Genomic DNA, 13,194 nt, shown 5'->3' with positions numbered 1-13,194 from the left:
GTGTCTGGGCACATTGGAGCAGAGGATTATCACAGGCGCTCTGTAATCCTTAATACGAATTTACAAACAAAACAGTGCTCATGAAGGCAATAGAAGGAGTTTCCTGCTGACTTTGTTTCTTTGATGACTGAAGCCAGGCGGGATGGCAAAAGCAGAGTCAGTGATTTTCAGCCCTGTTTCCTTCTAATCGCCCAGCATGCTAAAATGCTGGAATCATTAGGATAGTGGTTAGGCAAGGAGATGGGGGAGTCAGGACTCCTGAGTTTTGTTTCCAGCTCTGCTTCTGGTCAGCATGTGACTTTTGGCATGTTACTGAATTTCTTTGTGCCTCAGTTTGCCTCTCTGTACAACGAGTAATATTTACAGTCTTCACAGGGCTGTGGTGAGGGTTAATTCATGTTTGTGAAGGGCTTTGAGATCCTTGATTGAAAGGTACTAAATATATGAGAGTTTATTAATTTTTTGGTCCACAGCTGCTTAGATATTGCAAACACAAACACCAACATAAACAGCCAACTATGCAGGTGCCAAAGCGATATACAAACATTGGCGGGCGTATGCTGACATAATTTGCATCAAGCAAAGTTTGTAGTGGAAACATGGCTTTAGGCAATTCTAAGGGCATGTTTACACTATGGAAACTATACCAGCATAGATATGTTTAGATTTAATGCAATATGCTCTTTCAGTCACTCATGCTGTAATCCTACTGCTGCATTATTCATGCTCCACTGTATGTGACTTGGGAAGAATCTTTACATTGAACAAATAAAAATTACTAAGGAGAAGTTCATTCTAAATTTTTTTAAATACATTAAGGTAGTTTAAAAGATCCACTGAACTAATGAAGCTGATGTCCATTTTAAATCATTCTGGTCCTATCTTTTTCACAATAGCACTGAATAAGAGATGTCCTTTGTATTTCATTATAATAGAAGCTAGTTGAATGTCTGGTTTAGTCAAGCTTTTTCCCATGTGAGTCTCATTATGCTGACAAATGTCAGGTATCTGTTTACCAAGTAAAAATCAAGGCTTCTTGAGAGTGTTAACTCTTTCCTGTTTTACAAAAATGAATCCCTCAGTTGTGTTATGGTTATTACTCAATATTAATCCATAAAGAAAACATTGTTTAAAAAATGCATTAGGAAAGGATGGTGTGACCCTCATGCTGGCCAGGAGGGGTTAACAAGCTGCAATGACTCCCCTCAGCCCCTCCTAGACCAGGAAGGAGTAGTTAAAAGAAGAAAGCACAGAACATTTGGGGGCTAGCTGAGTAAGGAGATGCTTAGATAGGTAAATGGTGTGAGACAAGTGGCTGGGGTTAGGAGTTAATTGAAGATTATGGTCTGCTATAGCTTTCCTGTGGAAGTCTGAACACAGACTGTTAGATTAGATTGAAAACAGTCTAGCAGCGCTAAAGATTGTTTGGGTTTCTGTTTTTCTTTAACTATGCTACCTCAGAAGGGGTTGAATTATCTGGGTGACTGTGCCACAAGGCTAAAGCACAGAACCTACTGCAGTGCTGCTCCATGCCATGAAATCTACCATGGATTGTTTTTTTAGCTAAAGCATAAGAGTGGGAGTCAGGAGAACTAGGTTTGTTCTTAGTCTCTGTATGATCTTGGACAAGTCATTTAGTTGATCTGACTCCGTTTCTCCCTCTGTAACATAGGAGTATGTGAGAACTCATTCATATGTGGAAATTGCATTGAGCACACCAGACGGAAGGTGATCAAGCAAAAATATGAAAAGCTGAGCAGCAGAAAAACCCTATGCTAGGGGCTGGGGAAGTCCAAAAGTAGGTAGACAAAACTGACCTGTTTTAATGGTGTTTACATACAGCTGTGAGCTAGATATGCTGAGATCACACAAAACAAAGTAATTAGAGCATCTGCCTGCCTTGAGGATTGTCTACTGAACCTGAAATATCAGGTTTCAAAAACATGAGGCAACATGTAACTTTAAAAGAGAAAGATGTGATTTGTAGTGCTAGTGGAAGGTGTTGGATTGATGGCCCTAGGGACTTCAGTTTATATGCAAAGCAGCTACAGTCTAAGCAGCATCAATTCTTGTTTTTTCCCATGTTGCCTTACTATTGTGCCTCTAATTGGAACAGAAGAGACTGGTACCTAGTGGGTGTGGAAGTGTGCTCAGTCTCTGGTCTCTGCTGATAAAACTGCCAACAAAGCACCCACCCTGGTGATGGGCTTTTGCCCTCCCAAATCAGCTCACATGGGCAAGATACTAAGTTGATTCTTGGGTCAAACTGGATGTATGCTGCTTCTGGTGGGCTAGGAGACAGAGGCTTACATGTGCCTTAGCTTACAAGTGAACAGTCTCATCTTCCATTGTATTCATTATAGAATAAGCAACCAGACCATTAAACTTCCCTTTGATTAATGTATGCAAATGTCATCCTGGCCTTCTTGTACCAGCTTTCAATCATGAGACAGGAGGTCTGAGGGTCAGGCATTCGCTGGGATAGGAAGGCAGTGCTTTGGACACTACCTCTGGCATGTGGGTTTGAGGCCCAGACAAGACAAGCACTACTGGAGAAGGGTTATGGTTTTGGATGCTATCTTTAGGTAGGATGGCAGTGGGTCAGGCAGATGCTTGATAACTGCAAAATTTCCTTCGTTAGACACTGAATTTCTCAGACACTTATGCATTTTTTTATCTTACCTACAAAGGCTCTTGGGATTTTGGAGCCTTCATCCAAAAGAGTGCTCCATGGTAAGCTGCTCTCCCCCTTACATAGGGTCCACTTAATCCTCCTCGATTTGTATGTCACATGGCATGTTGCTCTTTGTGAGATCCTAGGAGAGGGCCACATGACACTGCAGAGTGATGGTATTGGTACACCTGCACAGTGAAGTCTTGTGAGCTCTGGTAGCTTCGTCTGTATCTTCTGCAAGGTGAAGGAGGAGCAAGGTGTTTTTAATGAGTCTGTAGTGCTGCATTATTCCAGACACTGTTTTAGGACATCCAGGATTAACTCTCTCACCCCCCCTTTCTTGGGAATCTTGGAATTATTCCTGCTCCTCCCTCGGGGGAAGGCTGGGGTTATTCCGTGTCCCTTCTCCTCCTGCTCCCCCCTTGCAGGGCCATTATTCCTTTCATCTCACCTCTGGGTGGAGCTTTATACCCTGCTCCACTCCCAGGCTCTGGGGCGATTCCCTCCACAGTGGGATTATTCCCTGTCTCTCCCTGAAGAGGAGGAACATCTCTCAACCCGACCCTATGGGGGTGTGGTCCTATAGTGCCCCGCACTTTAGGGGCGAGGTTAAACTGCCCCCTGCCCCACCTTGAGTGGGATTATTCTCCATCCAGCCCCAGTTGAGGACAGAGCCTCTCCCGACCCCTTCGTGCTACAGGAGGGGCTCTTCCCGCTCCTTTCTGTGGGGGCTGGTCCTGGGGTGGCCCCACCCCCTGCGCTTCCCTTGTGGGGGCGGAGCCTCTCGCTGCGGGGGGTGTGCTCTGCGTGGCTCCGCCCCGGAAGGACGCGCCGGGGCAGGGGGGGAGGGGAGGCAGGGACTGAGAGGCGGCGGCGGCGGTTCACGGGAGCTGGGGGAGTGCCGGGGGCCCCGGTTGGCCGGCGGGGCCGGGCCATGGGGAAGGAGCAGGAGCTGCTGGAGGCCGCCCGCACCGGCAACCTGCCCGCCGTGGAGAAGCTGCTCTCGGGCAAGCGCCTCAGCTCGGGCTTCGGTTCCGGCGGCGGCTCTGGAGGCGGCGGCGGTGGTGGTGGTGTTGGCAGCGGTGGCGGTGGGCACCCGCTCTCCAGCCTGCTCAGGTGGGTCCCGCGGGGGGAGAGGTTCTGGGGGCCGGGGCAGGCTGTTGTGCCCCCTCAGAGGCTTGAGCGCCTGCTGGGGGGAGGGGTGCCGGTGCCGAGCCCGGGGGTCTGTGTGGGATGGTGTCCGGGGTCGGGGGTACCGGTGTGTGGGTAGGAGCGGGCGGCGCTGCTTTCAGGGTGCTTTGGGGGCAGGGGTGTTGCCGTTGCAGGTGGGCTTGGAAGGTCGGGGCTGGGGATGCTCGGGGAAACTCCTTCCCTGCCTCTGTCTCGGGTTGTCCCCTGACTCCCCCGCCAGGCCGTGCCTGCCTTGTCCCCGCTGTAATTGCTGGGGCCTTCGGTCAGGTTGCTGTTTCACGCTTGAATTGCATTAGCGCCCAGTCAGGACGGGGGTTCAGTTAAGCTGGGTGCTGCACAAATAAGTTGACTGTCGTGGTCCTTTCCCCCGGACTCTAAATCGTCTGGGTAATTTACTTTGCTTTGCTGCTTTCAGCTCTTTGTGTAGCTTTCTTTTCTTCTCCTCCCTTTCTTGTAGGCAACTCACAAATAAGCCTAAGCCATTGCATTTCTCAAGTTGCAGCTCCCTGCAGTTTTTCTTCCATGTGGTTCCAGTCTGGCTGCTGGAAAATGCTGCTGATCCTGTTCCCTGCTATCCTTTCACTCTGGCTGTTTGAATTGGAGAAGGATGGTGTGAGAGTTCAGGGCTACCTTTGGTGGGATGTCACTGTGGCATCTTTCTGAGATAAGGAGGGTCTTTCTTAGGTATTTGTGGCTAAATTTGATCTGTCTTCTCCTCCACAGTGGGTAATAGAAATGCAAGGCAGGGAAGGGACCTCAAGAGGTTATTAAATCCAGCCCCCTCTTCTGAGGCAGGACCAAATAAACCTAGGCGACCCCCGACAGGTGTTTGTCCAACCTGTTCTTGGAAATCTCCAATGATGGGGATTCTAGAACCTCCCTTGAGAACCTATTCCAGAGTTTAGCTATCCTAGTTAAAACGTTTTTCCTAATATCGAACATAAAGCTCTCTTGCTGCAGATTAAGCCCATTACTCCTTGTTCTACTTTCAGTGGACATGGAGAACAACTGATCACTCTCCTTTTTATTAGTCTTTAACATATTTGAAGATTTATGAGGTCCTCCCTCAGTCATCTTTTCTCAAGACTAAACGTGCACTTTTTAAAATCTCTTCTCCTTTTTTTTTAACCTTTTCTTTCTAACCTTTATAATTTTTGTTCCTCTCCTCTGGACTCTCATTTGTCCACATCTTTCCTAAATTATGGAGCCCCAGATTGGACATAGTACCCCAGCTGAGGCCTCACAGGTGCCAAGAAAAGCGGGACAATTAGTTCTTGTCTTACTTACAACACTTCTGTTAATACATCTCAGGATATTAGCCTTTTTTACAGATACATCACATTGACTTTATTCAAGTTGTGATCCACTGTAACCCCCAGGTCAGTCTCAGTAGTACTATCGCTTAGCCAGTTATTCCCCGTTTTGCATTTGCTTTTTCCTTCCCAAGTGAAGTGCTTTGTGCTTGTCTTTATTGAATTTCATCTTGTTGATTTCAGAACAATTCTGTAATTTATCAAGGTCATTTTGATTGCTAATTCTCTTCTCCAAAGTGCTTGCAACCCCCCTCACCCGGAAATCGTCTGCAGATTTTATAAGCATACTCTCGACTCTGTTCTCCAAGTCATTAATGAACATACTGAATAGTACCAGACCAAAGACTGACTCCTATGGGACCCCAGTAGATGGATCTTCCCACTTGGACAGCGAACTGTTGATTTGAGTATGCTCTTTCAACTAGTTGTGCACTCACCTTATAGTAACTTAAACTAGATCATGTTTCCATAGTTTGTTTGTTTGTTAGAATTTCATGTGGGGCTTTGTCAAAAGCCTTGCTAAAGCTATATTTCACGTGTACTGCTTCACACAGACCCCGCCCCCTTCACTAGGGCCAGCAACCCTGTCCAAGAGGGAAATTAGTTTGGTTTGGCATGATTTGTTTGTGACAAATCCATGCTATTTCTTATAACCCTGTTATCTCTAGGTGCTTATAAATTGCGTGTTTTAATAACTGGTTCCAGTATCTTTCCAACTATTGAGGTTAGAATGACAGGTCTATAATTCCCTGGGTTCTCTTTGTTCTCCTTTTTAAAGATAGGTACTATTTGCTGTTCTCCAGTCCTCTGGGACCTCATCTGTCCTCCATGAGTTCTGAAAGATAATTGCTAACGGTTCTGAGATTGCTTCAGCTAGTTCCTTAAGTATTTTAGGATAAATTTCGTCAGGCCCTGCTGACTTGAATACATCTAATTTATCTAAATATTCCTTAACCTGTTCTTTCCCTGTTTTGCCTTAGGGATAATTGTTGAGGGTAACACCACACTCGGGTATCCATTGAGAGGAGTGGTAGGGAGCCGATGAGTTGATGAACAGCAAAAGAAGTTTGTTTGCCTACTGTAAATCTTTTTAATTTCTCTCCACAAAGTGTAAATATTGTATCTGTTTGCTTGTGTCAAACTTGAATATACAAAACATAGAATCAACATTTGCAGCCTTTGGTCTGGGTCAGAAAGCGTTCAAACGCATTGGACCTGTCTACGTTAGGAGACAGTGTGTTTTGAGATGGTGTGCACAGGGTTGACTGAGTTAAATGCATGCCACAGAAATGTCACCAAGCCCTTGTTCTAGCAGCTTGAACTCACTTCCTTTCAAGATGTTGTGGTTATGGTGGTCCTGTCTGTATTGGTAGTATGACTGCTTTCAATACCGGGTGAGTTATACAGGACAGGGGGGCAGTGTTTGACTTCTGATCTGCTAGCTTACTGTGTTTGCATGTGTGCAGCCTCCGATGCTCAAGACACGTGCATGTTGGAGCATAAATGGTGACTACTCAAGTGTCAAACTGTTGAGCAAATTGTTTGCTCCCATGTATTCAGGATCTCTCTAAAAGGGACCATTCTAACAGAAAAATTATTATGGACTCCCTTTTTGTCTTCACAACTTTCCCAAGTTCCCCAGAAGGTCGAGTTCTAGCTAGGCTTTTGAACATGTTTGTGACACAGGCCCCCATCCTGCAAACACTTAAACATGTGAGTAGTTCCATTGAACTTAATGGAAGAACGCGTGTGTAAAGCAACTTGTGTGGATACTTGCATGAATGGTTTGTGATCGAGCTTATAGGCACACATCCATGGTGGAAGTCTGCTGGGTAAATGGTCACAACCCTAATGTGGATAAGGCTTTTATGTCTGTGTACACAGTGGACCTGGAGGTAGTTCAGTGACTCGGGTACCACTTTTTGTCTTGTATGCTGGAAACTGAAGTTAAATTGAAATGTTGAGATTGGGGATTAACAGTAGTTTAGAAATTTCCTTGGTCACTTTTAGTATCCTGTTGTTTTATCTTTGTGAACTCTTTTTTACGTTGGATCAGTTGGATCCAAGCAGGAAATTTGCGAGCTAATTTTATAGTCACATAATGTCCTTTGGAAGAGCAGTTACTACACTTCCCTGCAATGGGAGGCCTGAGAATCCCAACTGTACCCTGAACTAGTGTCCAAATTTGATTTGGTTGTGCAAACTGAACTCAGTTTGTGACTTTGGGGTGGTTGTGGTGAGTCACTCAGATTTATGTGAGACACTTTTAATTTTCTCGGACTGACATGACTACAACAACATTGCATAAACTTCCTTTAAGCCCATCCTTGTGAGTATGGTGAGATAAGGCTTTCAAAAATGGATGGTGATAGAGGAGCTCTCTGATCTGTGATGGTTTTTAGTCATCTTCCTAGCAGTAGGCCCACTCCACCATTCATCAGTGCTGCATGAAGGGGACATGAATGTGATCCATGGTATTACAGATTGGACTGAGTTTCCAAATAGCAAGACTGAGTGTCCCAAGTGGCCTCAGGGCATCTGAAGGATTGTCCAGTCTTCCTGGGTGTGTGTCATCCTGTTTCTCTAGTGTGGTCTGTTTTCACTCTAGCATGTGAAATTAACTTGTCCCTGCTGCCAAGACCTGAATGACTGCTGACTTGTTCATTCCTCTCAACGTTTATGATCTTTCAGGAGCGTCCCCATGAAGTACAGTCTGTGACTTCCTTCTGTTTCCTGGGGGCAGGGAGGGTACTGTAATAAGTGCTTTATACCAGACGTCCTCAGTTAGGTTTCACTCTACTGCGGCTTGTGGTGCTCCCATTAAAACAACTAATAAAGTGTGAAAAGTAGCAACAGAAAATAAAATGTAAATGTCAGCCTTGCCCTTGGTATAAAACTGAATGGGGCAGATGAAAAGGCCACAGCAGAGGAAGATGGCAGATGAGTGGAGGTGACAGGATATCACTTGGGCAGTGAAATGGATTGTATTAATTCCAGGAAAGGCTATGGGGTGAATTACAAAGTATCAAAGGTGTTTGACAATCAGTTCAAGAATAACCACAAATAATTTAAAAACAATTTTTAAAGCTGAAGGAGCTGTTCTTTAAAGTTTTCTTACTGTGCCTTGAGTTTGTTGTAATGATATATGTTTTCTAAATTAAAACAATAAATATGAGCTGGAGGCATGCCTGGAGGTGAATTTCCCCTTTAAAGATAACATAAAAGCATGCCAAGGGAAGTGAATCAATGGGGGGAGAGATTTCAGTACCACCTGTTGGGGCTGGTGGTAATCTTTATCAAGAGTGCAAAGAGCAGGAGGTAGTTAAGGAACAATAGGCACTTGTAGCACTAAATATTTTACGGCTCTTTGGTTTGTATGAGTTTGGAACACAGGTTGGAAGTCATGTTTGTATGATGATGTACCTTTGTGAGGAGAACTCCGGCTAGAAAGACAGCCTTGGTTGGACAAGGCTAAGTTTCCTCCACTATGTGTTTGCCCAAAGCACCCTTGAGGAAGGGAAGGCATGAAACAAACTTTCTCGGATAGACAGCTAGTTCAGTTCACGGTCTTGCAGATGGCAATTTTAATAACCTAGTCCTAACTGATTCAGCTACCATCTCTTCCCTGTGTCTCAAGTCAGCTGGGTTATCCTCTATCCCCATTTGGAAATTTTCTGGACACAGGATTGTAAGTGTTCCTTTTCATGCCCACAGATTTCCCATGGTTTCTGTGTCTCTGATTGAGTTCAGGTCTCTTCTCTTCAGGTCTGTACATAACTTACATGTTTCTACTGTTCCACCATCTTATTTTTTGGATTGCTCCTTAGTGTTTTATTTGAGGGAATGTCTGGCTGGTCTGGGCATTGTGCCTCATTTAACTCTTTTGAATAGGAGTGTCCAGCATCCCACATACTACATCTAGCAGTGGGTATTGTTTGTAAATAAACAATGGGCATTCTGTTTGTAAATAAGCAATATGGGAATCTTCCTTCACAAGAGATTCCTTGTGGATTTCCAAAAACCTAGCTTTGAGTCCTTCATAGACTTCTGAATAGTAGAAACAAGAAGTAATAGGAGACTTCAAGGAATTGGACACAAGCGTGGGTACTCCATAAGGAATAAATGAGAAGTACATTTGGGGACAAGGTGTGGGAGGCTGGGTTCCCTGTCTAGTGCTTAGGTGAGACGTCTAGAGAGGTGACAGTTTGGAGGGACTTGTAAATTAATAATGTCTAGGTCTTGCATGGTTTTTCATCAGTAGTTCTCAAACCACTTTACATTGTCCCTGTTCTACAGATGGGGATGTGACTCGCCCAAGGTCCCCCAGCAGGCATTGACAGCCAAGAGTAGAACCCAGATCTCCTGAGGGCTGGTGCAGGCTCTACTTCCATAGCATCTACTAGTTGTTATATATTTATCTGGTACCTCTCTTTCCAGAGTGCTTTACATAACACAAGATGTTCTTCGTCCACCTGTGGAGATGCAGGCACATTTTGGTTGGTTGCCAAATGACTTATGCTATGCACAGCACAACATCCTATGGTTCTTTGAGCTGAAGTAAGCTGAGATGCTCTTAGGCTCTTCCACAATTCACTGGGAAAAGAATATCTGTCCTTCTAGGCACAAAAGGAGGAGGGATTGGAAGGGGACAGGGAAATGTGGGAAGGTGTTGAAGGGCTATTAGCACTCAAGTATTTTAGCTTGCATCCTCACTGGAAAGCTGGTGGGTACTGGTCTGAGTGAAAGTGGAACCCTGACCATAACCCACACCCCCAGTTAATCCAGTCCGGGTTGAAAGCACTACTTAACTTGAGTGAAGTTTTTGTGTGGAGATAGGATGGGGTGAGGTTAGGGGAGACACCCAAATAAAAAGCTTGGGTTAACTCTGCGCTAAAGGCACACTGAAATTATAAGAAGAGCCTGCAAAGACAAACGAGACAACTTGAATTTTCAATGTTCTGTACCTCTGTGTTACCAATGGAAGGTGGCAAGCACATGCCAGTTCCTGGTGAGGGGAGGGGAGAAGAGAAAGCAAGATCACACTGAACCAGGTGATGTAAAGATTAAAACTGACAGCTGCACAGGCGGTGACTTTCTACCCCCGAGCTCTGAAGTGGCAAGAAAGAACAGAATGCACAGCAGCTTTTCAGTTTTAAAGTGATTTGTGCTTGTGAAAGGTGCCAGGTAGACAGACCTGCAGGCTGAATTCTCTTTTTACAGGTAGAGCATAGGCAGTGGCAGTACAGTTCTGTTGAAGAAGAATTAGGAGACAGGAAAGGGAATTCAGTCTGCATGGCCAATGCAGCCGTTGGCTGTTGCTGAGACTGCTAATAAGGGGCCAACTGTAGGGGTGGTTCCATCATGTAGATTTAGAGCCAAGTTGTGCTGTGTACACAGACCCATTTCTATATCTTGATCGTGCAACATGAAGTTAGTGGGGTTCCTGACGAAGTCTGCTAACCATGGATCAAATTGTAGAATTGCTGGTCTACATACATTCAGATCTTGATTATGTAGTTGCTGCTTCTTCCCTCTCCAAAATATACCTCAAGTCCTTCTTGCAACATGAGTATAAAAATGTCCTGCTGATGAGTTAGTGTCCAGAGATCATCTAATTTTAAACCAATGTAGCTTACTACTTACGTAAGTAAGAGAGTCCCAGAAATACAAATGCCTTAGGAACCAAACAAGTCACTGGTTGTCTTGAGCAGGACGCTTCTGCTTAGCAACTGTGAAATTAAAATGTTCTTGGTTGCAAAATTCTGAAGCAGGAAGCAGTGAAATGATCTTGTGGCCTAAAATATATCTTCTTGTATTCAAAAAGTTTTCATGAGGTTTCTAACAATAATGCTCTATTGCTTCTCCAGAACCTTCAGAGTAAGCCTTTCATTTTGGTCTGCTGATGTTAAGTGGCTGTAAATGTTGGTTGGCAGAGGGGGAAACTGAGGCTGTTTTGAACTGCAGACTGTAAACTGATATGAAGGAGGAAACTTGTGTTGTATATTAAGAGCTTTCTTGCATACATCTGTTGCTGCTTCACGTAAGCTGTAGCAAGTGTGTTCCACTCAATTTTTAGTAGTATTACTAGCAAGTTTCCTTTGGTTTACGAAATAACATATGAGACAGTATACACTGAGAACAACTTTAGACAGTCCAAATGCGGTTATAGTCAGGAAAAGTGATTCTGCAAACAGAACTTTCTGGTGTTTCTTTTTCTCATTCAGTTTTCCAGTCATATTTTGACTGGCAAACACCCAGTGCTGTAATTGTTGCCTACGATCTGAAAATCCAGCTGAGATCTTTTTGGCCTTTACACTGTCCCTAGAAATAAAGATCACATATTAATCACACTTGGTTGAGAATTCTTCTGATAACACGAGTTAGACTAGACTCAGCTGAATTGGCTCTGTGTGGCTAATAGGTGTTGCCATTTTTTGTCACTGAGTAGAATTCAAAAGACCATAGAAAGCAAGGGGCCTGTTTTGCAAAACATTTTCTGCCAAAATTGTTGTCCCTGTTATGGTTACAAATGATACTTAAAATGAACGGGAAGATTAGAGAAAAGTGCTTGTCTTTCTATTTTCAGTCTCTGTTAGTTTAGGATGGCACTCTGTGTTGTCACTTGCACGGTTTCTCCTAAATAGTCAGTCCTTCATAATCCCACACATGGAAGAGAAGAATATCTTAAAAATAAGAAAAGGGGGTTATGAAAGTAACAGCTGTAGGTGAGATTCAAGGGCATGTGTAAGATCTTAATTGCAGTTTAGTTCATTTTTTTGCAACTAACTAGCTCTCAAGATTATGACATCCCTTTTTAAAATAGGTTAAAGGAATGGGTAAACCTGTTAGGGCAATTTGTTAAATATTTAATATCCTTGCACTTCCTGCAAAAAAACATGAGATGCTTATACAGTCAAAACAGAATTGTTTAGTTCATTCATGTAACTTCTTGCAACAACCAAACATGCAGCCTGTGGATTCTGTCAAAAAGCAAGGACGTTTGGACCCTGTCATCACTGTAAATTGTACTAAGTTTGAAAAGCATTTGCACTGTTGAAATGTGGCTCTCTTCTGACTGGTTTTGGACTATTAGTTGGCCAGTATGAATGAGCATGTTTTATAATATGAACATGAAATATGAATATATAAATATGAAAATAAAACATGAAAGAGCATGTTTTAAAATTTTCAGTGACCTCTAACAGAGCAAGGCTCTCGCAGATTTCAGGCTACTTTCTGAAAATAGTTTGTACTCTGACCTGTCACGCTGATTAGGCCGTGGTCCTTAAAATCTGCAGTGAGGATGGAGTTCCAGATAAGAGATTGCCCCTTTTATTCCTAGGTGCAGTGATATCCATTAGGTATTGCTAAGCCTTATGTTGTATAAATGCTTGCCGTATCTCAGCTGAGATTAGGCTGCTGCTCTCTTCTAGACACCAAGGTTCAAGCTTTCAGAACTGTGTGTCTCCCCCTCCCTCCCCCCCATCACCAAAACTATTCCTTTTCTCCCCCTTCAAAAAAAGGAAGCTGCTCTGAGCACACAGTAACCTCATAAATTAGGTTTATAATAGGTTCAGGGGAAGCCATGTTTCTTTCTTGCTTGGCACTGTTAGTTGAACAATAGCTGCTCACCCAGTTGAACTGTAAGGTATTCCACACCCTCTCTAGCAAACAGTTGTTAAGTAGGACAGGCTTCTCTTGGTAATGGTACTCTTAGCAGTGCTAGTATTGCCATAAATATTAGGTATGCATTGATATGCAGTCTCCCAACTAACTGTCTTCTCCTGTGAATTGTTTACTTAAAAGCACTTTTTTTTTACAATTCAAGAAGGCTGCAAGCGATTTTTTTAAAGAGGTTTGTATCTGGGTGATTTCTTAATTCAGCTTTGCAGCATTCTGTTTGCTCACTGACCCATGTAATTTTATGGTAAGCATGAGCTTGTGGTTGCAGCTGGGATTCAGGAAGTCTGGGTTCAATTTCTGGCTCTGTCACAGACTTCATGTGTGAGTATAGAG

General features: G+C 43.9%; 1 protein-coding gene across 4 annotated transcripts in view; it reads left to right on the top strand.

Annotated features, from left to right (window-relative positions):
- The first annotated feature begins 2,985 nt into the window (after nucleotides 1–2,985).
- Nucleotides 2,986–13,194, top strand: part of ANKS1A (ankyrin repeat and sterile alpha motif domain containing 1A) — a 148,157-nt gene continuing 137,948 nt past the window's right edge. For all 4 annotated transcript variants that reach the window (XM_067531551.1, XM_067531549.1, XM_067531548.1 and 1 more), the window contains exon 1: nucleotides 2,986–3,790. In XM_067531551.1, coding sequence (XP_067387652.1) covers nucleotides 3,609–3,790 — 182 coding nt within the window. In that variant the 5' untranslated portion in view covers nucleotides 2,986–3,608. The remainder of the gene's footprint in view (nucleotides 3,791–13,194) is intronic.

This window comes from Emydura macquarii, unplaced genomic scaffold, assembly GCF_026122565.2.
Source record: "Emydura macquarii macquarii isolate MOO-44397 ecotype Brisbane River unplaced genomic scaffold, CSIRO-AGI_Emac_v2 contig_3220, whole genome shotgun sequence".
NCBI classification, from domain to species: domain Eukaryota; kingdom Metazoa; phylum Chordata; order Testudines; family Chelidae; genus Emydura; species Emydura macquarii.
The sequence above is the reverse complement of the archived record's forward strand: the minus strand, read 5'-3'. Positions and strand labels throughout refer to the sequence as shown.